The 21,621-nt window shown below is 40.1% G+C and overlaps 1 protein-coding gene across 2 annotated transcripts in view; it reads right to left on the bottom strand.

The window, feature by feature from the left end:
* Positions 1-169: 169 nt before the first annotated feature.
* The window catches only part of atosa (atos homolog A), a 39,320-nt gene continuing 17,868 nt past the window's right edge, over positions 170-21,621 (bottom strand). The window contains exons 2-12 of one of the 2 annotated variants that reach the window (XM_028014069.1): positions 15,551-15,735; positions 13,902-14,098; positions 12,234-12,359; positions 9,784-11,599; positions 8,726-8,851; positions 6,850-6,938; positions 4,548-4,644; positions 3,302-3,460; positions 3,032-3,100; positions 1,811-2,010; positions 170-1,408 (exon numbers count right to left, since the gene is read on the bottom strand). In XM_028014069.1, the coding sequence (XP_027869870.1) occupies positions 1,255-1,408; positions 1,811-2,010; positions 3,032-3,100; positions 3,302-3,460; positions 4,548-4,644; positions 6,850-6,938; positions 8,726-8,851; positions 9,784-11,599; positions 12,234-12,359; positions 13,902-14,098; positions 15,551-15,735 (3,218 nt within the window). In that variant the 3' untranslated portion in view covers positions 170-1,254. The remainder of the gene's footprint in view (positions 1,409-1,810; positions 2,011-3,031; positions 3,101-3,301; positions 3,461-4,547; positions 4,645-6,849; positions 6,939-8,725; positions 8,852-9,783; positions 11,600-12,233; positions 12,360-13,901; positions 14,099-15,550; positions 15,736-21,621) is intronic. The other variant, XM_028014071.1, reaches the window with a different exon arrangement.

Genomic DNA, 21,621 nt, shown 5'->3' with positions numbered 1-21,621 from the left:
CAAAAAATGTATGCTTAATGTGAAAGCAACCTAATGTTGAGTTGTGTGCATTTTCACTAAAGGTAAAATAAAAGCCTCTGGGAAGCTCATATTAGGCCATCCCTAGGTGCATTTAAAGATGAAGAATCACTGTGAAAATTGAAAACAAGGAGACCACAGAATACCAAGATTGCTTTAGAAGATATAGATATATATATTTTTTCAGATTTGAATAGTAATGTCAAAAATACACACTATGATATACAGTTTGCACTACATCATCTTAGCATGACAGACGTCACAAATAGTAACTGAAATATTAATTTAAATATTAAATAAACTGATGGTAAGTAAATTGAAAAGTGAACGTGTAAACACTAAACTAATGTTACTCATTCTATTGCAACAGTTCCAATAAAGTGGTTTTTGTAACAGTACAAAAGTATTAGAATATGACTATTTTCTGTTCCGTTTCCAGTTATAACGAAGAACCAAAAGGGGAAAAAAATAAAAATAAAATCCACAGTGCACAGTATGATGTTCCGCTGCGATGTTTTCAGGTACATTATCGTGATTGCATGTTCCTTGATGGTCCAAGATTAGTGTTGCGCCACAGCCTGGTTCCGCCTGCTTCCTCCTAAACAGCTCAGGAATCATAGGGTCACACATTAGAGATCATGTTCTTAGACCCAATCGTATATGAAAAATAAGGAGAATCTTAGCAATAATGGGCTTTATGTTGAATTAGAAGGAAATTAGAGACAACGTAAACAGAAATGAAACTTATTCTGAGAGGAAAAACAACATTTTGATTTGTGCCAGCAGAGAAAAAAAAAGACCTGAACTTCTCTGATTAAATTAAAGCCAGATACTAGAGGGGATGCATTAAATTCCAGGAAAAGAAGAAACAATATGATTCTAATATGGCAAAAAAAAACAAAAAAAAACACACATTTTGAACAGTATCATGAACTCCTCCAATAGCTAATTTTCTGTCTAAATCCCTGTGTTCCAAGGATGTGCAATTCACAGAGAACAAGGTGTATCTATGACGAGTCTCTCAGGCTCCTTGTCGACCCCATTTTCATTTTATTGGGCGATGAACAGGATGGAAGTGGAAGTGAAGTCTTCGGATACAGGTCAACCTCATCTCTCTCTCAAAAAAAAAAAGTCATACAACAGACTGATGGAGTGAGTTGGAGTCTAGTGCTGGCTTCGAGGTGTGGCTGAAGTTTCAGTAATGGACTGTCAGATGAAGAGATGAAGTGTTGGACTTCAGCAACGAGGAGAAAATGGAGGATCTATGGGCGATTCTGTGAAGGACTGGAGCTCGTAGGCAGCACCGCTGTCCACCTCCATGGACTTCCTGGAGAACAACAGACGGATGTCTCTATGAAGGTAGAGCTTTCCAGACTTTGAGCTCTGGAACCTGGTAGTGATGAGAAGGGAGAAGATGAGCATAGGAGGAAAACCAGGGTTTCACAAACTCAAATTTAAGACTTTTAAAGACCATTATAAATTAATTTTAAGACCTGTATCATGGCAGAAATGTACAAAAGAAACAGCTATAACTCCCGAAGTGCCAAGCTTTTTGCACTGAATGAATGTAGCATCATGTGGGTTAGCAACAGAAGTGATCCGATGGTGAAAAGTCGTCCAGCAAACTGGTGAAAAATGTGCACTTAAACTATGATACTTTTTTGAGCTAGCTAGATTTTTCTTAATTAACACATGAATTTAAGACTTTTCAAGGACGTGTGGACACCCTGAAAAAAACTAAACAAAATAAGAAAGCTGAGTATTCAGTTCCAGACAGAAGCAGCCATGTTACCTCAGATGGATGAGGTAGCGCAGCGTGCGGCTTTGGCCCGGAATGAGGGGCTTCCTGTTGGTCTGATTGTTGGCGTCGCGGCGAACGGGAACAGAAAAGGTTCTCTGGCGTAGGAAGGTCTGATGTCCAGCTGGCATGGCTCTTAGGTCGTACATCACAACAAACATCTTCACCACTGTCTTGTTAGGGTTGAATAAGGTCTGAGGGACGGAACCAGACACAACAGGACGGTTTAAACAGACCTTCCAATATATCATGACATTAAATGTTAATGTAAACAATAGCAGGCGACACCATAAAGGTAGAGTAGATGCTGAATCCACATTGAACATCAAATGTTGCTGTCACATTGACTGACATTTTGTTGAGACATTTGCAAAAAAGCTCAACAAAATGAGCTTTTGTTGAGGGTGTTTGTTGAAGCCCTGTGATCAGATACCGATACTGAGAAACTTAAATTAAATAAAAATATATTATCCAAAAAATAAGCATTTTATACCTTTTTTTAAAAAAAATACAACCTTACATAATAAAAAACTGAATTATTCACCTTTAATAATCTCTTGACAAAACAAAATAGTGTTTTTATTATATCACACAGAATTAAAGTAGTTCAGCATATTTTGAGTTAGTAGTAAATTAGGGTAAATTTACATTTGTTTCCTTCTGGCTGTTTTGTTTCACTTTGACTTGCAGATTTTGTTGATTTTCTCAGTGATGATTGTTTCTAATACTGCAATAAACACTGCTGAATACAAAAATGATTTATTAAAATGAATGCTACAAACTTCCATATTTCTTTGTTTTGAAATTTGAAGTTCAAAGACATACTTCTGTTGTATAAAATGATTTTGCCACTTGCGACATGTTGGCTGTATGTGCGCATGCATTGGATTTATTGTGCATTGAAGCTAACCTGGCTTACACTTTCCTGTGTCAGTGGACGACGCAATGTGTTCATTTTTCTTCTGTAAGTTGAGTGTACATCAGATATTTTAAATATAGAAATCTAGGAGCCAAATGGGAATTAAAATCCAAGGCCTTTGCAGTGCTTTCGAACCAGGATCTTATAAGATGAAGTTTCCCATCTGGCCACTAGGTGACTCCAACTTCTGCTTAGTGGCTTGGCTTAATCTGCTCTTTGTTCATGCTGCAATGGAAATACTGCATGGACATAAATATTCTTGACATTTCTAAAACTGTGAAAAAGAAATTCCTAACCACTTGAATGGTTCCTGATGCAGGTACACGGTAGCCCCTTTTTCCCAGGGACTCCAGGTTAATCACACCCTGTGAGAGAACATAACGACAATCACGGTGTCACCAGCAGCCATCCCAAAGGAGCTCACACACGCACGCACGCGCACGCACCCCCCCCCACACACACACACACACAAAGGACAGTTTCATCTTCAGGCTCAGCCATGCAGGGTTTAATAAGAAAAAAAAATTAAAATAAAGGAATTTGGTTCAGGAGGAAATCTAGCTCACCATGTATGGGGAGGGAGCGTTGTCATCGGAGACGCTGTAGAATGACACGTCTACTGGCAGGGTCAGGTGACTTGGGCAGAAAGAGCCGCTGGCTCCCACCTCTGCTGTGAAACCTTCTACTGTCCCTAAAGGCTCAAGTCGATAGTTCAACACACACTCCTAGAGAACAGTTAGATATCAAACAATAAAGATTATGAGATATTTTTATTATTGAATTCCCCCCAAAGGGGGGAAAATAAATAAATCAACATTTGAGTCTAGAGATTGTTCAGCATGGAAAATGTTTGGATTAGGGACACAAACAATTAATCGACTTACAATTAATTGTCGATTAATGGCTTATTAAATTAAAACTAGTTCTAATCAATTAACTATACGCAGCGACAACTTCTTAAACAAAATTACTGTTTTGCTTTGAAAGCGAGAATGTACCATAGGGTGTTGGGGCCACTGTTCATAGAAAAAGGAAAAAAGGAGGAAATTTACTCCAAAAAACAAGAAAAAAATGAATATATTTCTGAGGATATGTCTGAGCTTTGCTAGAAAATAATCTCATAGATATTCTTGAAAAAACATGGAAATTTCTGAGTTTCAAGTTCTGGTTCATGAGTTCCAAAAATGTTGGACTTTCCAAACTCAGAAAATTTCCAGAAGTGGAAAATTTTTGACTTTTCAAACTCAAAATTTTTTAAAGCTTTTCTGTAGATATTTTCTGAGATTAATATAAAAAAAATTCTCAGTTTTTTCTAGCAAGCTTTTGACATTTCAAACTCAGAAATGTCCACCTTTTTTTTCTAGAAAATTGCTGAGTTTTTTTGGCAGAAATTCTCTTTTCTTTTTTACATACATGCCATTGACACACCATGTAAATGTGATGATGACAGAAAAGCAGAGGGCAAATTGTAACATGATACAAAAAGGCATGATGCCAATAAGTACTGTTGATTTTGAGGGTTGCCTATGTCTAATATTTGAGAAAACCACAATTATCAGTTTATTCAGTCAATATTTAACACAGATGACACACAAAAAAAGCTCAAATATAATGCGCTTCTTTTTTCAAATTCACAATGAGAAAATAAAATGTATGTTTTGGAAAGACAAAACTCAGGTCTTTAAAAAAGTGGCCAATTAATTGTTAATTAATCGTTAGCCGATTGATAAGAACGATGAAATTTAGATTAACTCATTAACCGGTAGCTTGCATCCCCATTTTTGACAGAAGATGACTGATGATGTGTCCTACCTCAAAGTTTCCTAGCAGGCTTAGACTGGCAGGAGGAGCGCTGGCGCTGAACAGCTGATGTGACTCATCGGTGTTCTCATCTCTCTTTGGACACACCCTAAAGGGTTAAAACCACACATGCTCGATCAACTTGTTCTTGAAGCACTGATGCAACACAATCTCATTGTGCTCCAAGTGACAAAAGCCTCCTGGTATGTGCGTTAAACACCACCTGAGGCTCACCTATATGTTTGCAAACAGCAGCGTTAGCCACCTGAACAACAAGGAAGACTTGTCCCACTCGGATCTTTAAATAGCGATGAATTTCTAAGCAGGTCATCAGACGCAAGCGTGATGGTTGGAGTGAACCGTCAGCCTGGATTTCTGAACTCTTCAAACATCTGCTTTCAAAAGAACACCGCTGAGCTCCCACCCACAGCTTCTGTGTGTAGGCTGAGGCATGAATCCCTGTGTATATAAAGCCAACTTAGTTCTGACTGCCATTTACAGATGAGTGTGTGCTATTGTAGCTTGAGCCACAGTGCACCAGAGAAAAATTAGCTTTCCCTTCCGTCCATAGACACAGAAAAACATCAAAACACAACAATGTCCGACCAATGAAAGTGTTGGCGCTTTGGTTGGTTACGGACAGATAAGATTCTTATTTCAAGTATACACTGAAGCGGCAAGAATGAATTAATCTGGGACTTCAAACTTTTTTTGCTCTGGTGTGGCAGATTAATATTTATAAACAAGAATTGGCTGCAAAGTTTGAATGATTTGTGGCCACACTCCAAAGCATCATACAACCAAACTAATATTTGCTTGATGGTTCCATATAAAGTTCCAGAGAAAACACATGTGATATTTGGCAACCTTTCCCATCAGAAATAGCAGAACTGGTTTAATGAGGTTTCTAGCTCAGACCAAATCATTCCAGGAGCTCATCATCTGGTTTTATAGTTTCTAAAACCAGCTTGAATGCGAGTTTGTTTGGGATCACTGTTGAAACACCAAGTAGTGTCCCAAGTTTCAACCACATGGTATTTTGCTGAGAAAGGACTCAGCGAAATGGCTGCAAAGCGTATCACAATACAAGTGTATCATATCAGTCATTATTGATAAAATATTGATTAGTTTTTTGCTTTAGATATCTAAAATGCTGCCACACTGGTGACCTCTTCTGTTGTATAGTTTCCTCTCGAGGTGTTGTACTCATGTTGTCCTTTCACTCCAGGTTGTTTGTAATTCTTAAGCAGTTATGAGGCACAGTGGTGAAACCTGAAATTGCTGCTGCGCAAGTTACTCAGGTTGTTGCTAGGTAACCAAATAATGAGCAAGTTAGTTGATGCCACCCAACCTACTTAACTTGCCGTGAGAGGTTAAGTGGTTAAAGCCTTTCTTCTGCCTAAATCTCCCACTATACTACGTGGTTCAATAAAATTATTGAACAATCTAGCAAAGGTATTTTCTACTGATACTGATGACATGTCAGTCGCGATTTATTGTCAAGCCCCAATTTGAGATGAAATTAAGAATTAGGTTGGAATTAGTACCAGATGCAGCAAAATAGAGCATCAGCATGATGCAGCCACTACCATGCTTTACAGTACAATGTTCTCAGACTTTGAACACCTTCCAAACATATTATTAGTCAAACATTATTAGTCTAACTAAAACTATCCATAACACCTGATGCATTTTTTTCCTGAAATGCATCAGGAAAAAAACAAACAAATAACGATATACTTCAAGCACTGTCCTTTAAAAAATAAAAGAGAGAAATAAAGAGTAAGCCAGACTTCCTTTTACCAAGTTCCAATATTTTCTACTCTGCATTTATACTGCATCCCTGGAGAAGCTTATAGTTATCAAAAGAAGACTGCTGGTTCAACTAAAATGCATAATTTAATAATAATAAAGTCTGTTATCTTAATTAATACAATTCAGTTCTTCCACCCACTCTCCTGTAGATCCCCCAACACGGCCTGATAGAAAATGTCACTATCTTGTTCCATTTGGCAGCAAATTTCACATCCAACGTCCAGCTCTGAGAGCAATTTTTCAAGCACAAACCAGGGGAACCCCCCCCCATAAAACAGAGCTGTCGTTGGGGAAAAAAAATCAAAATACAGTCGGTTTCAAATTCGACATGCAAAGAATAAGTAACTGTAGCCGGCAGGAAGCTGACAGATGAGGAAGGTATCAGCTGTTATTACACCCGCTCTGGATCAGTGACTTGAGCCTCATTCGACCTTGTCCTGGTGGACACACTGATGTTTGCAACTACATTAAGAGAGATCCCAGGTGAGAAAATGTGTACCTTTTCCCAGAGGCCCAAGGCAAACCCTTACAGCCAGTCAGAGAGATGTCCAGGTCAAAGTAACCTGTTTGATTTTTCCTCTGAGGAACCTGCAGCAGACACACAGAACATGATTAAACCAGAACAGCCCACGGTTTCTTCTTGATAGTTAAATATCGCATTTTCATTACAAGAAGAAAGCGAATGTGATCTACAGTGGAGGTGTGCTGAAAAGAAGCAAAAGCAGTTAAAATTAAACTACTTGAATAATATTAACACATGACTAAGTGTGAATTGGGATGTGTGAATGTGCGTCCCTGAGTTCACAGAAGTGTGACTGGATTGGAGAGAAACTAAAAAAAAAAAAAACAACAACTACAAAATAAAAATACAAAAGAAAAGCAACAATAATTCCTACAACTGCTAAAACAATTACTAGTGAAGTTATAATAATGGTATCCAGAACATTTATTTGTTATTTTTTCATACTGAGACATAGGCGACCATTAAGGAAAAACCCAGAGATAGAAACTACAGATTTAAAATGTGTCTTTGGATGTCTAAATAAAAACTAAGTTCTCAGAATAAAATTTGGTTATTGAAATAAAAAATGCGTTTACCACACTACACTTCGATCTCATCGTATCGCTGGATTTACAATTCTTGTCACAACTGTGTTTTTTTTTTTTTTCCCAAAAATAGCTATAAATAAATGATATAATTGCACATATGCACATATATTTAAGAGTAGTTTCAAATTAAACTAATAATTTGATAATTTTGCTATTCATGGGGAGATAATTTGATATTAGCTGGTTATGATTTTTCATTTGTCTCATCTTGATCCACTTATTCATGTGTTTTTTTAATCTATGTCTAAACTCGCTACATTTTTCTGTAAAGCACTTTGAATTGCTTTGTACATGAAATGTGCTCTACAAATACATTTGCCCTGCCTGATTACGTAGGCCAATCATCTGCAACATTTACAATCCAAAGAGCCATTCTTGCCTACAGTCCAGTTAAACTTTAACTTGTTTAGAGCTTAATAACGATACATGATTTGTTGGAAAAGAAAGAGAACTTATAATTTTGATCAACATCTACTACAGGAAATGTGATGACATTCTTAAAGAATAGCCATTTCATTCAAATTGTTGGGTGTTAGCATGAAGGAAATCATAAAGCTTTTAATAAAATATTTTCTCCAAAGGGACAACTTAAGAAAAATGTAAATAAAAACACAATTTATAACCAAATAATAAAAATTTGATCTAAAAACATATTGCTGTTTTTTTAGTGTCATTCTGTTATGAAAATTTAACACAACTATTCCATGAAAAAAACCTGAATTTGTTGCTATGTCTATATATAAAAATATTAGCTGGTTCTTTATTTTTTCCCCCAGTGTTGCTAAGAGTTAGTGTGAAAGGTCAATAGAGCCACTTGCGGCTATCAGCTCTGGTAGTCAGCCCACTCTTGGCTGCTTACAAAGACAAGCTGCTCATTAAAACTGAATAAAATGTGTGATGGAAAGATTTAGCAGTTTCAAAAATCCTAATTTTTAATCGCTTTATAATTATAATTAATAACTAACCCATGCTTAGCCTGTGCATTAACTCATAACTTGGTAGCCCAGCAGCAAAAAAGAAAAAGAAAAAAAGAGAGAGAGAGAGAGGTTGCTAACACTTTAGTCTCTTAAAGACAAACATTCATTGTATTTTCATGGGTGGCTGTGCAGGGAGTCACGGTTTCTGTGGCTGATGACAAAGAGTGGCGATTGTGCTGTTCTAACAAAAAGCAACCGCATAGACTCCCACGCTAGCTGCTCTGCACGCCTGTGTGTTAATGGTCCGACGTTCACTGTACATGAGTGGGCAGCCGCGTGTTTTCTTACGGGGCTGGACAGCAGAGGCAGGCCGGTGCAGGGGTGGAAGGCCTTCGTTGCCGTGGCGTCCAGAGAGTGGCGATTCTGTTTCTTCCAGCTGTTGTAGGGACGCAAGGGGGAGGGGCTGTGAGGACGCTGCAAGACGGCAATGAAGAGAGGAGAGTGATGTAGAAAGTGATATATTATATTTTGTAGCAGTAGAGGAAAAAAAAGTGCTGATGCACAATTACGAGATACAAAAAACCTAAAGAAACTATGTTATTTTAGTGTTCTCATTGATGAACATTTGTCATGGAAAAGTTTAAATATCCAAAACTATTACAGTTTTTAATAAGGTGACGGAATTACTACACAAATTGTATATTTAGTAAAACTCAGTGATTGATGTGCTGGGCAGTAGTCATAAAACATATAGATTTGATTTTTCCGTTACAGAAGACAGTTATTGGAGTACGGTAATTATTGGAAGTGGACACAGATCACACAAACCCAATATTTACAGTTAAACGTATTGAGAAGAGTAAATATTTTAAAATTGATGTACATATGTATTGTTTTGTGTATTTCAAATATGTCTGCAATAGTCTTCTGAGTTGAATAGTCAATTTTCATTTTGTGAATAGGGGCAAATTTTCAGAAAAACGTTTTCACTTCTTACTGCTCCTTTTCAAGCATAATTTCTTTTAGTCTTTACATGAACTATTTACATCTATTACTGAGTGAATCATTCTAGATATCTACAGTTCTAGAATGATCCACCTACAATAAGGTGACCAATCTGGATCAGTTTGGGATGGCTACAGGATTATTTCATAAAAGGATTCTATAGAGAATCACAAATACTAATGTATTGGGTAATAATACCAATATTAGGTTAGCCATGTTGTTTTTTGTTTGAAGTCTTCTCCTCTTGTCAGTCACATCATTTAAACACAATCTACAGAAAAATTGGTTTCTGAATCGAAAATTGTTTCTAAATCAAATCTCCACCCTAAAAATTGGAATTGAATCTCTAGACATTGAATGTTTTGCATATCTAAAAAGGAGCTGAGCCAAAATGATCTTACGAGGATTGAGGGTGATGGAGTAATTTCTGGACTGGATGCGAAGGAGTCACACTCTGAGGGCGCCTGGTTCTCATCCTGCAGAGCGGACGCCTGAGCTTGCATGTCGTTCTGGTGCAGAGTCTGAGGCTTGCCGTCGTCATAGATTCTGTAACAGTTTGTGGCTGGGCTGGCGCTGTGGTTGTTCCAGCTGAACATCTGGGCATTTCTTGGTTTGTTCTCCAGGACAGGGGAGGGAGGCGGGGTGTCATGGCTGCTGGGTGTCCTGACTGGGAGCTTCTCCTGCGGGGAAGCACGTAAACGGCAGGGGACCCGGGTGTCGGCCTGGCCGTTGAGTGAGGTCTCTTCAAGTGTAAACTGAGCACCGTTTTGGGCCCGCGGAGAGCGGCGTTCGGCCCGCGGTCCGCCTCGGGGCTTCTCTGTGCAAACGGGCGAGTGCGAGGCGGCGTTGTGCGTGCCGTCTCTTTGAGGTTCGTGGCTGGGTACATGGCCGTTGGCGCAGCCGTTGCTGGCTGGTGGGGGGTGAGAGTACGTGCGCACGGTGTGTGTGATTGTGGTCGTGTGCACGTGGTGGTGCAGTGGGCTAGTGCTGCGGCTATGTCGAGGGGACAAAGGCGGGACGGCCAGCCTCTCCTGGATGAGCCTGGTGATGTCTTGCACCGCCTGGGCAATGAGCGAGCTGTCCCGATTGTTCTCCTTATCTCTGTCTGTCACTTCTCCGTTCCACTCCTCTGCCTCTGTCATCCTCAGTTTCCTGCAGGCGGCGGGTTTCGGGGAGGAGCTCTCCCGCTTGATAAAGCGCGATGTCTCTGTCACAGGGGTGCTAAACGGCGCAGGCTTAGCGCGTCCCACCGACTCGTAAGGGCGCGTCTCAAGTTCTTTGGTCTTACCGGCGGCTTTGTCGTCGTGGTTGCCGCCCCACATGGCTTTGTGAGGGCTGTCGGTGGCGAACAGGCCTGGGGGAAGTGGCGGTGCCGTCGGGTCACAGAAGTTGAGCCTTTGTGCGATTCGAGCTATGACTTCCTGTCGCTCCTGCAGCAGGGAGCCAATGAGGGGATTGGTTTCGCTTCCAGAAGGCCTCGGGGAGGGGCACCGGGACGACTCAGCCATGGATAAGTTCTTGAAACTTCTCAGAGGCTCTGGGATGGGAGCCTTGGACTGGTCGGTGTTGCTGGTGCCACAGGTGTAGTCGTCCACCGGGGTGGGGTCGGATGAACCGTTGAGCGCCGTGTACAACCACTTCCCTGCTTTACCCGAGGGAAGCGGGGAGGGGGAGTTGGAGCGTGAAGGCGTGGGGGAGCGGGCGGGTTGGTAGAAGAGTGGCGAGCCCTGGCACTGGGGGATGTTGACCTGCGGGAGCTCGCCGTTGTGAAACGTGTAGTTCTCTCCAGGCTCCTGGCTCTTCTTGCTGTACGGATGTGACACGGTGGCGTGAGGAAGGCTGTTGATCGGGATGTTGTTGATGGGCAGATTAGGGATGGGTAGTCCGTTGAGTAGAAGGCTAGACGTGGAGTTGGAGCTCTTGCCGTACATGTTGGAGTTAGAATGGAGGCTGTCTTTGCCAGGCTCCTGTCTCTTCTTCAGAGTGGGCAGGCCACCGTGGCTGCCAAGGTTGGGGCTGAGGCTGGGGGTCTTGCTGTAGATGGGAGGCAGGCCGGTGTGGATGCTACAGGCCAGGGTGGGGTAGGTGGGCTGGCGGGGGAGCGACTGGACGCGGACCTGCAGGGCGACGCTCTGGGAGACGTTGGGGACGGGGAATATGTGCTCGGACGGCGGCTGGGAAAACTGCCACACCAGATCTTCGTCAGCAGCACTGATCCTGTTGAACAGAGAGGATGAGAGTTAATGCTACAGAGAATTAGAAGATCATAGAAACGTTCATTCATCTCAGGAATTCAACTTCATGTCATACAGGTTCAGAACAGAGTTACACGCATTTATTGCAGTTCATTGTGATGATTTTTTCAAGAAGCTCATGAGAACCCAAACTCTTAAAAATAATACATGTGCCAATACTTTCCTTATTTAAGTAATTTTCCATATCCATACCCAAGTCAAAAATGCACACAATGCTGAAATAAAACAAAACACCTTTGTTTTTTCTTAAGATAAGAAAAAAACAGCTTTTTTCTTATCTTAAGCATCACTCAATTTTTTTGAGAAACTTAATGATGGGTCTTTATCAACTGTAATAAATCAAAATGAACATTTAATACTTAAAAAAATATCACTAAGTGATGTATGTATTCACTCTTTGAGCTATTAGTTCAATAAATTATAATATTCTACTTCACTGAGAAGGACCTTATGTTGTGAATTTCTAAATTTAAAACTGATTCGTAGACTTCAGATTTCAAACGTAGCTCTAGCTCATTTGCTTTAGCCTTGGCAGCGTGGTTTGACAGTGGGACTGAAAAGCCCGGTCCCACCAGTGTCAGAGAGTCATGTCCGACCTGTACAGGATGTTCCTGGGGACGATGCCATGGGAGGCGCTGAGCCAGGCGCTGAGCTGGGAGAAGAAGACGTAAGATCGTACAGCCAACAGCAGAGTTTTCTCTTCAATGAAACGATCGCCGCTTCTATTAGGAAAAACAGAGTTAAAAAGGGGGGTTGGAAGTGTGCCAGTGTGTCAGGTTAATGAGAAAATGGTCATGGGATGTGTGTCTTATAATTTTTTTCCCCCTTTAACAAGAATGTCCCACCGTTTGTATGTTAGTAGGAAACTGGGCCAATCTGTAAAGGCCAATTATCCCACTTTGCAACTCCCACCCGTGCCAAAAAAAAAATATCGTTCTTTTGAAGATTTTTATGCTGAAGAATTAATATCTAAAAAAACTCAAAAAAAGAAAAGAGTGTTCGGATTTTAGTCAAAAATGCTGAAGTGATCATTTTTTATTTTTAGGGGCCGTTATCTCCAACTCCAGACCAATAACACAACTTGACAGCAACAACCTCTAACAGCAGTAATAAGTGCCCTGCCATGCCACAAAATCTGCTCTCGAACACAACATAAAGGTTGTCGCGCTGCCTCCGAACTCCCCAGCTCCCAATCCAATCAAATATCCGTGGGATGCGCAGGAATAAGTCCCATCCATGCGGTACGAACGACCCAAAGGATGAGCTGCCAATTCTCCGGCGGCGGCAAACCAAATCCCACCGCTATGTCCTGCTTTAAAGGAATACACATTCAGAGCTGGCTTCGATTATTTATAGTGCCTTGCAAAAGTTTTCATATCCCAGAGACCTTTTCACAGTTTGCTACATTATAACAAACCTCAATGTATTCCACTGAGAGTTTGTGTGATAGAAACAAAGTATGAAGTGTTACATCTAGAAAGAAAATGCATAATAATACCACAAGGATTAGCATTTCAAAAGATGTCAAAAAAAAGCCATAAATATAAATAAAAGGGTCAATGACACTTCAGACAAATTGCTGAGGACCCTTAAAAGATCAGCTAAAAAGAATCAGTAGTCCTATTTCAGGATTTTAGTTTTTAGTTTTCTACACAAATTTAGCAAAATTAACTAAATTCCACTATGGAGCTTTGTTCGCGAATAACAAAGAGGCATAATCGACTAAGCAGGACCTAAAAACAGATCCCACCTGTAAAATTAAACCTCAACAAAAACGAGCCAAACAACCTGAAGCCCCAGCAACTCTCTGCTGAATTTGGTAACTCCATATCAAGTTTTCATGGAGTTTAGGGATGTAAAAAGCAGACTGGTCTAAAGACCAGCATTTTTATCACAGTTCCCCTGGTGGCTGAAAGAATAAATAGGCTAGAGGCTTGGAGATGTTGGTTAAACGATCACAGTTACTTTTTGTTGTTTTTTTTTCTCCTAAAGAACTCTGGTGGTCCCATTTTGAAAAGGCATTGTGTACTATACCTAATATATACAGTACACATATATATATATTAGATTTGCCACCATTATAAAATAATACTTTGTAATTAAAGTTATACTGAGTGGTTAAAAGGTTAAAAGTTGAAGAAACAGGGAAAAAAACAAGGTGTTGATGCAGTTAGCAGATGCACAGTATATGGGACTTTTCTTGCATAGTTCATTAACCCATTCAACTTTGTGTGTGTGTGTGTGTGCGCTTCTGTGTGGCTTACTGTCTTGGAACAGCCTGTAGGGTCCACCTCTCCAACAGCAAAGCATCTTGTTTGATGACTGGGTCACTGATTGGGTCACTCGGGGGACACTCATCACCATAGCAACAGTCTGGCAACAGCATGACCTCGATCATGATAGGGATGTTGTTTCTCCAAAGCAGAATCACCTCCGAACGGGTTCGCCTGGCTTGTCGGCACTGGGGGACACACAGGGAGAGGAGGAAGGTTAGCGCTCATTAGTATTTGTTAAGCTTGGGGAGGGGGAGCAGATGAGGCTTCTGGGAAATTCACTGATATCTGAAAGAAAGCATTAAGTTTTAAAAAAAGTTCCAGTTTTCCACTCAGTAATGCAACATAAGGGCTATGATGGTTTGGTGGTGATACTGGATTTTATTTTTTATACGTTCCATGTAGGATAACTTTTATCTAGATTTACTAAAACCATAGTTCACATTTACAGTTTTGTTACACATAAATATTATATGTTACAGACTTATACCAGAGTTCTCAGTCGTTGATGCTCATTTTAAAAATATTGAAAATGTACAATTCCCCATAAACTTAAGGCAGAAATGACTATATTTGGGAGGCTTTAAATATGGAGCCCAGAAAAAAATTAAAACAGGAAAAAAAATGATTGATTTTAGCAACATTTTTCAATGATTACGCATCCCAACACCAGAGTTTTAAACCCTAAGAAACATTCACATGAACAGAGTTAAACACTTACCTCTGGCCACAGACAACACAACATTGTCAAAACAATGCAGAGAAAAATCCAGTCAGGTTATTCATCATTGAAAAAAAAAAACATAAAAAAACCCCCCAGAAACTCTTTTATTCTATTTTTAACCATCAAAGTTAACACTGTCAACTTTTCCCTCTGCAACATTGTTTAGCTTATTTCTTCTACTTGTATAAAAGAAATTTTTGCTTGTCCCATCAAAACATTTAACAATTTTCACTTAGTAGCTTCTTTTTTGTCTAGCCTGCACCAAATATAAAAATCACTGGAGACTAATGTTTTTTTAAAAACATCTTGCAACAAAATAAACAACAGTGCAAGATTTTTTAGTTTAAGAAAGACCAAAAGAAAGTGATTAAGAAAGAAAAGATGGAGTGAAAAAAGGAAAGAAAGAATGAAGAGAAGTCAAAGACGGAAAGAGAAAAACAGATAAAAAGAAATACAGAAAGAAAGAAAAAATGAGGGAAAAGAAACAAAATTGTGGCACAACAACAAAAGAAGGAAGGAGACAAGAAGAAAAGGAGAAATAAAAGTGTGGACAGAAGGAACGATGCAAAGATGAAACAAAGTGCAGATACAAGAAAAAAAATGAAGTACATGACACATGGAACAAAGAAAGGAGGTAGTGACATAGGAAGGCCGAAATAAGGAAGTGCACGAGAAAAACAAAAATAAAAGAAATAAGGAAGTATGGAAGTAGAAGAGATTGGTATTCATGGAATAGAGAACAAATTTTGGAAAGAATACCGTTTCTCCATACTATCCAGATCCAGAAAATACTGAAAAACAGTAGTGTGGGAAACCTTAATATATAAACAAACAGGAAGGCTTTTCAAAGGTAAAATAACCAACCAAATGTGTGACTGGTGTGTGGCGTGTGTGTGCGTGTGTGTTGTATTGGCACCTGAGGCAGTTTGTCGCTGCATTCATGCTTGTGGAGAGGAGGCATGCCTGACTGAGCCGGGGGGCAGTGCAGCCCCTCAGTCCTGCCTTTCACCGAATACTCCGGTGTCCTTCCCTCTGTGATCAGCAAGGTCAGGAACACCAGGAACTCCTCGGCATCGTACTCGAAAAACTCCTCTGTCGCATCTAAGACAGAAGAACAAAAAAGAGGTAGAAGGTAAGCACAATCACAAAAGAAGCAAACACTGAACAGGGAAACAGCTGGAGGAAAGCAGATAACTGTTAGCCTATTCAGCGCATGATTCTGGGGCATTACAAAAAAAAAAAAAAGAGATCCCTTAGCAACGACAGACATCCACCCGAATTTTGTTTTTGCTCAGATGGATGGGGTCATTTGACTGAACGAATCCTGTTTGGGGAAGGGGCGTGGGGGAAGGCAGAGCATGACACAACTTTTCCAGTTTGTCTGCCGTAAAGGGAACATATTTAGAGGCTTTGTGTCAGCTGAGCCGTGGGGAGAAGACACACTTCAGCTCTTCTCTTACACAGAGAGGGAACAAAAGGTACAAGAACAAGCAGAACGGATAATGACTTCATTCATGCTCATCGGATGACATCCACAAAACCACATATAAGCGGAGACAACAGGACAGAATAAAGTAGGGTGTGCTACACCTCCCTGCTGCTGTAACGTGGGTGGGACAGAATGAAGCTTTCTGTGGTAAAGAAGGTTCCGTTCCTCCGCAACTTTGTTGGTCAGCAAATGTTTGCTTTCACAGACTGCAGCTAGAGCAACGTTTTGCAGCCGTGACTGTGCGCATTAAAAGAAACATAGAGAAATCAAATGCCGGCTGGAATAGTTCGTACCATGACTGTTTCTGACAGAGACTGTTTGGTTGGAGAAATAAACAAAAAAACCCCAAAGATTATTTTCCTAATGAGTTGAAGAAGCATACCCTCAGCACCACCAGGCTAAAAACACTCTTCAGTGTAGATGCAAATGAAGATTACTCAGAGTTAGCCATTTTCAGCATGAGTAAAGTGTTTCAAAATGGCGCTACAGTAGCTCAGAGATATTACTGAGCTACTGTAACGGAGCTCAGCTAAAAAACTTGAGTTATTTATGTTGAGTTACTCGTTATGTTCAAATGACATAGCTAAAACTATGTAATCTAAGGAGTTCTGGGCAGAACATATTTACAGACAAAGAAAAAGTATCATCTTAAATTCAAAATGTATATTTTTTGCATAATTTTGGCTTAGTTATTGCTCAGTTTGTTCTCTCAGAAAATGGCCTTTTCTTTTAGCCTGTAGAAAACAATTGATCAATTAAGAAATTAAATGATTATTTCATTAATCGATTCATTGTGATTAATCCGATTAATTGTTTCTGCCCTGCATGTTATTCCTTCTTAAAATTGGGTGATCCTAGGCGAAACACTTATTAAACCGAAGGTCAACTGTCAGCGCTAACATCTGATCAGTTTATCTGTATACATATAATAAAACCCTGTTATGTCTATTATAAATGACGTATAGATCCTGGGTAAGTATTTTCGACAATTATAGGGACTGTTTTTGCATGTCACTTTCTTCCCTCCTCCAGAGGAAACTCCCTGAATCCCAGAAGAGGTCAGGTGATTGGCAGCAGCACAGAAGAAAAAAAAAAAGAAGAAAATCACAGCTTTCTCTCTCTTGACAGCAAACTGATGTGCAGAGGTTTCCTGCTCGTAACCTTGAAGCTTCTAAATATTTGATTCAGTGTCAACCTGAAGTAAAATGCAGATGGAAACTCTTTTTTTTGTGTGATTAATATCCCATGTCTGCACAAGGACAGAGGTGAAGACGACACACACATACACACACTCCATAAGAGCTGGGCTTGCTAAACCAGAATCTCCCTCAGCTGGCTCTGCAGAAGTGTATGCGAGTATCGCTCTCAGCCAGCCAGTCACGCACATCCCTCTAAGGGAACTCCTCCTACACAGCTCTGGGCTGCTGCTGCATGTGGAGAGAGACGGTCCGATACAAAATGTGAAGGAAAGAGGGGATGGGGGGAGGAAGAGGGTGGTGAAGGGGTCTGTTAGCCAGCTGCAGGCAAAATAAACACAGGAGGATAAAGAAAGAAAGAGAGAGAGAGAGGGGCTATATCCTGAGAAAATACCCTTTTTCTTCATGGGCTGAAATCATAAAGGTCTGAACAAAAGAAGCTAGAAAACAGCAGCAGGAGTGCAGGATATATGACAACGGTCAACATTCCAGGTCACAGTATACATCGTATTTACACGCACACACTGGATATAGTGTGCTCTAACATTGCTATAAACAACTACAGTTTCATGCCCTCATGTTAGAGAAAAAGCTCCTGCTCTACAGATTCAGTTTAAAGGCAACATTCTGATGGAGGCTGGGTAAAAGGAACAGGAAGTTGGTGGAGCAAGTTAGTCTGAGGGTGTTTTGACACCAGATAGTCAGGTAGACTGGGTTTGATTGGGGACCAAAATTGCAACAAACTAACTGAAAAACCTCTTAACCTCCTCGCCTATGGTGGCGCTGAACCAAGAACCACTGAAGGAAACAACACAAAAATGTCAGAAGAAGAAATAAGCACAACCTCCTTCTTAAAATGTAAACAAAGATGAAGTTGCATCAGTGTAGGATTTCTCTTTTGTCTTTGGCAAAAGACCAGAGCCATTTAGGTTCTTGCCTTTGTTTTTGGTTGTATTTGCCCAGCATGCTTTGCGCTATAGTCCGTTTCTTGCTTTTGGAGAGTTCTCTGGTCCTTTTCGCATTCACATATGAATACGAACTGCGCCAAAGTTCATTTTAATCAAAAAGAAACCTAGGTTTTTAGATGTGCCAGAGTTCAATTGTGTATTCACACCTCCAAAAACAAACCAGACTTTCTAGGCAAACAAACTAGAGTTTGATTAAAGCGGACTAAACAGGACTGGTGTGAATGAACTCTAAGAAGACTGGAGGAAGCTAAGGTCTGCCACTAACAGACAGCCTCTGAGGGCTGGTGGCATGCAAACCATATCCTCTGATGAAAACATACACAGAGCCTCAATTCACATGTCCACCCCGGGTGTCAGATTGCTTAGCAAGCAATATATACATCTGCTATAGGTCACATGGCAAAAACACACACATGTACTCCCATCAACTACCAGCACATCAGTGACAAATAATACCATCAAAGGAAAAGAAACATACAATGAAACGCACACATGCAGTGGTGGACAAAGGCCTACTGATGCTGGTTTTACTTAAGGGGCCCGGGTCGCTCAGATCAGAGCTGTCATTCATTAAGGCATTGTGCCTTTGCGGAGCATTCCTATGTGGCCTACATACTCCCAACACAAAAGGACTGTCTCAATAAGATTTAAAGGAGATCATGATGCAGAGCAGCACAACAAAGCCAAGATGGAGGACATCTGCATTTCTGCTTTACCCACTACCAAGAAGTGTAATTTCTCTGCACTGTTGCATTGTTGAATAAAGATTAACGCTTGTAATTTATCGCAGGCTTGACAGCAGGCTTGCTAATTTAGTCCAAGTAATTAACCAGCTAATCACAGGTACACAACTCTGGTATTAATGCGTGTCATACATTGGGTAACAGGTCAGGTTAATACTCTGACATCTCATTATTGGACCAGTTTTGATCTGCTACTAGTACATCTGAGGGTTCTGAAGATCAGTTGGCTGAGCACACATGTGCACGGTCGTCCATGCGCCTCCCTCTGCGTCCTTGAGCTATAAGATCAGCACAGAGTCATGTGGGATGAAAAAAGGCCTCCAGGGCTGGAGCAGAGAGCCTTGATAGCTAAACAAGCTCTTTCTTCAAAGTAAACATGCCGACATTCATGTTTACATAATTCTTCCCCTATAAGAACTATTAGATGGCAAATAAAAAAAGCCTGACATGTTAGTGTTTTGGATGTTAATGATACTCTTAGTCTTACATAATGCACTTGTGTTGATGTACGGTAAGATTGCAGTGCCACATTTGATACAGTGGGTCATAATGTGGTTATACAGAACATTTTTCAGAGGAAAGAACAGCTATAGGCTTTTGTAAATCAGACAGATGGACAGATTCTAGTTTATTCATGTTAATAATGAATCTTCCTCAAAAACTGGAGTTGGTTACGGAGTTCCACAGATTACAATGCTTGGACCACTTCTGTTTCCATATTTCCAGTGTTATTATGAGTGATGACAGACTACATCAATAAAATACTATATAAGCAGATCTTAAAACGTATAAAAGTTTTCCTACTCCTGAATTTGGACAAGACAGGAACTACTGTCTTTGGTTCTGAACACCATCTATTCAATTGGTCAGAGGGGAAAAACCTTGTGAGTTATTTCTGAATAGTTTCAGGACATCTTTGAAATCTTACAAAGAATTTTCAAAGATTGTTTTCTGTCATTAATACAATATTTCCAAAATTAGGAACATCATGTACTAATCATGATCTTGTAAGTTTTGAAGTTCCAAATGACCAAGCGCCATCTTGTTTTGACAAACTAATATGCCACTAACAAAAAGCTTAGAAACAGCAGCTTCCGAGAGTTTATCAATTGTAACGTATACCTTTAGGAACGCTGTTAATAGCCAACACTGTTGGAGGGCTGCCTGTTCAAAGCGCCTTTTCTTCAGATTCTCGTTTCATTCTTAAAGTTACAGTTAAGTACCATGCCTTTCATTTTCTTTTGGTAAGTACTCATTTCCAACACCATCAGTGTTTGTGTTATTTCCTGTTCTCTCAAACTCCTCTAGATCCAATTTCCTGGTTTCTCTCTATAGACAACATTTTATTTACTGGCCTGAATTTGACTTGTCTGAACATAGTTTTGATTGAGTTTGAGTTAAGGCCGTTTGTTTTCATTTAAAATGCAAAGTGGTGACATTTGTTGTGATCTGGCATTGTAGGAATAAAGTCAAGTGAACTAAACTGTGTGCTGTACACATACTTGTGACGAGATCCTTGAACACGCCAGTGATTACGTTTCACTGAATGCATGTAGCTGGGATATGTTTGTACACTTAATATCAGGGAATGCTGTTGCTTTAACAGAGAGACAGATGGAAAGACAGAAGGAGGTGATCGAGTCACACACATTCAGATATGATGACCCATTAATCCCCACACTGTGGCCACACAATCACTGCCTGTTTTTCCTCTTCCTATGGCAAAAGCTTGCTGTATTCTCCACACATACAAATGTACTCATACACACCCTGGCAGCTAATTTGAATGCAGTATAAGTATCCATATGGCTACCACTCCCATCTCCCTTTGTCCTATGTTCAGCCAGCACAAAGTGCTCTTAGTTATTTGAACAGCATTATGTTTTAATAATGATTTGCTATCAAAATCCAACAATGGATCCTTGCTTTAATGAAAAATCTGTATTAATCAGCTTTGATAATAACTGTCAAAATGACAAACACTACATAGACCTACAAATGGTTTGTTTCATCCCTATGACTGGCCTAAAAATATTAAGCCGTCAGATCAGAAGCAAATAGGTCAAACATCACATTTTTGATGAGGCCAGACAACAGATGAATTTACAAACTGTTAGAAATCATCTAACAAGACTAACTTCAACATGTTTGAGATCATCGTCCCTTTAGAACACAACTGTGTTCAAATTTCAACCATCTAACCCAAACACTTCCCTCTGACGAAAGAACAAATTGTTCAGGATGTTCATAATCTAGAAACCACCAAGGCTTAATACTACTGTGGAGTACAATGGTCTAATGTTACTGAAGAAATGGTTTCTGGTCAAACAAGAAGAAGCGAACTGTTGATCACAATGACTAAAAAAGCTCAGAGAAGTCAAATGATTCATTTCCACCGAGTGGTACGGTATAGGTCGTTACACTGTTTTGTAGGTTTCCAATGTAGAAGTAGGCTATACAACCAATCCATACCGCACCATTCCTGAGTCATCTCAGGAATGGTGTATATCATGCCATTATCCACTGAACAATGGTATGGTACAATTAGGTTGGAACTACAGGAGTCAGCCAACACAGACAGAAAAAATTCA

The sequence above is a fragment of the Xiphophorus couchianus genome, chromosome 4, assembly GCF_001444195.1.
Source record: "Xiphophorus couchianus chromosome 4, X_couchianus-1.0, whole genome shotgun sequence".
In the NCBI taxonomy this organism is placed as follows: domain Eukaryota; kingdom Metazoa; phylum Chordata; class Actinopteri; order Cyprinodontiformes; family Poeciliidae; genus Xiphophorus; species Xiphophorus couchianus.
Note: the sequence above shows the minus strand (reverse complement) of the source record. Positions and strands in the feature narration are given on the sequence as shown.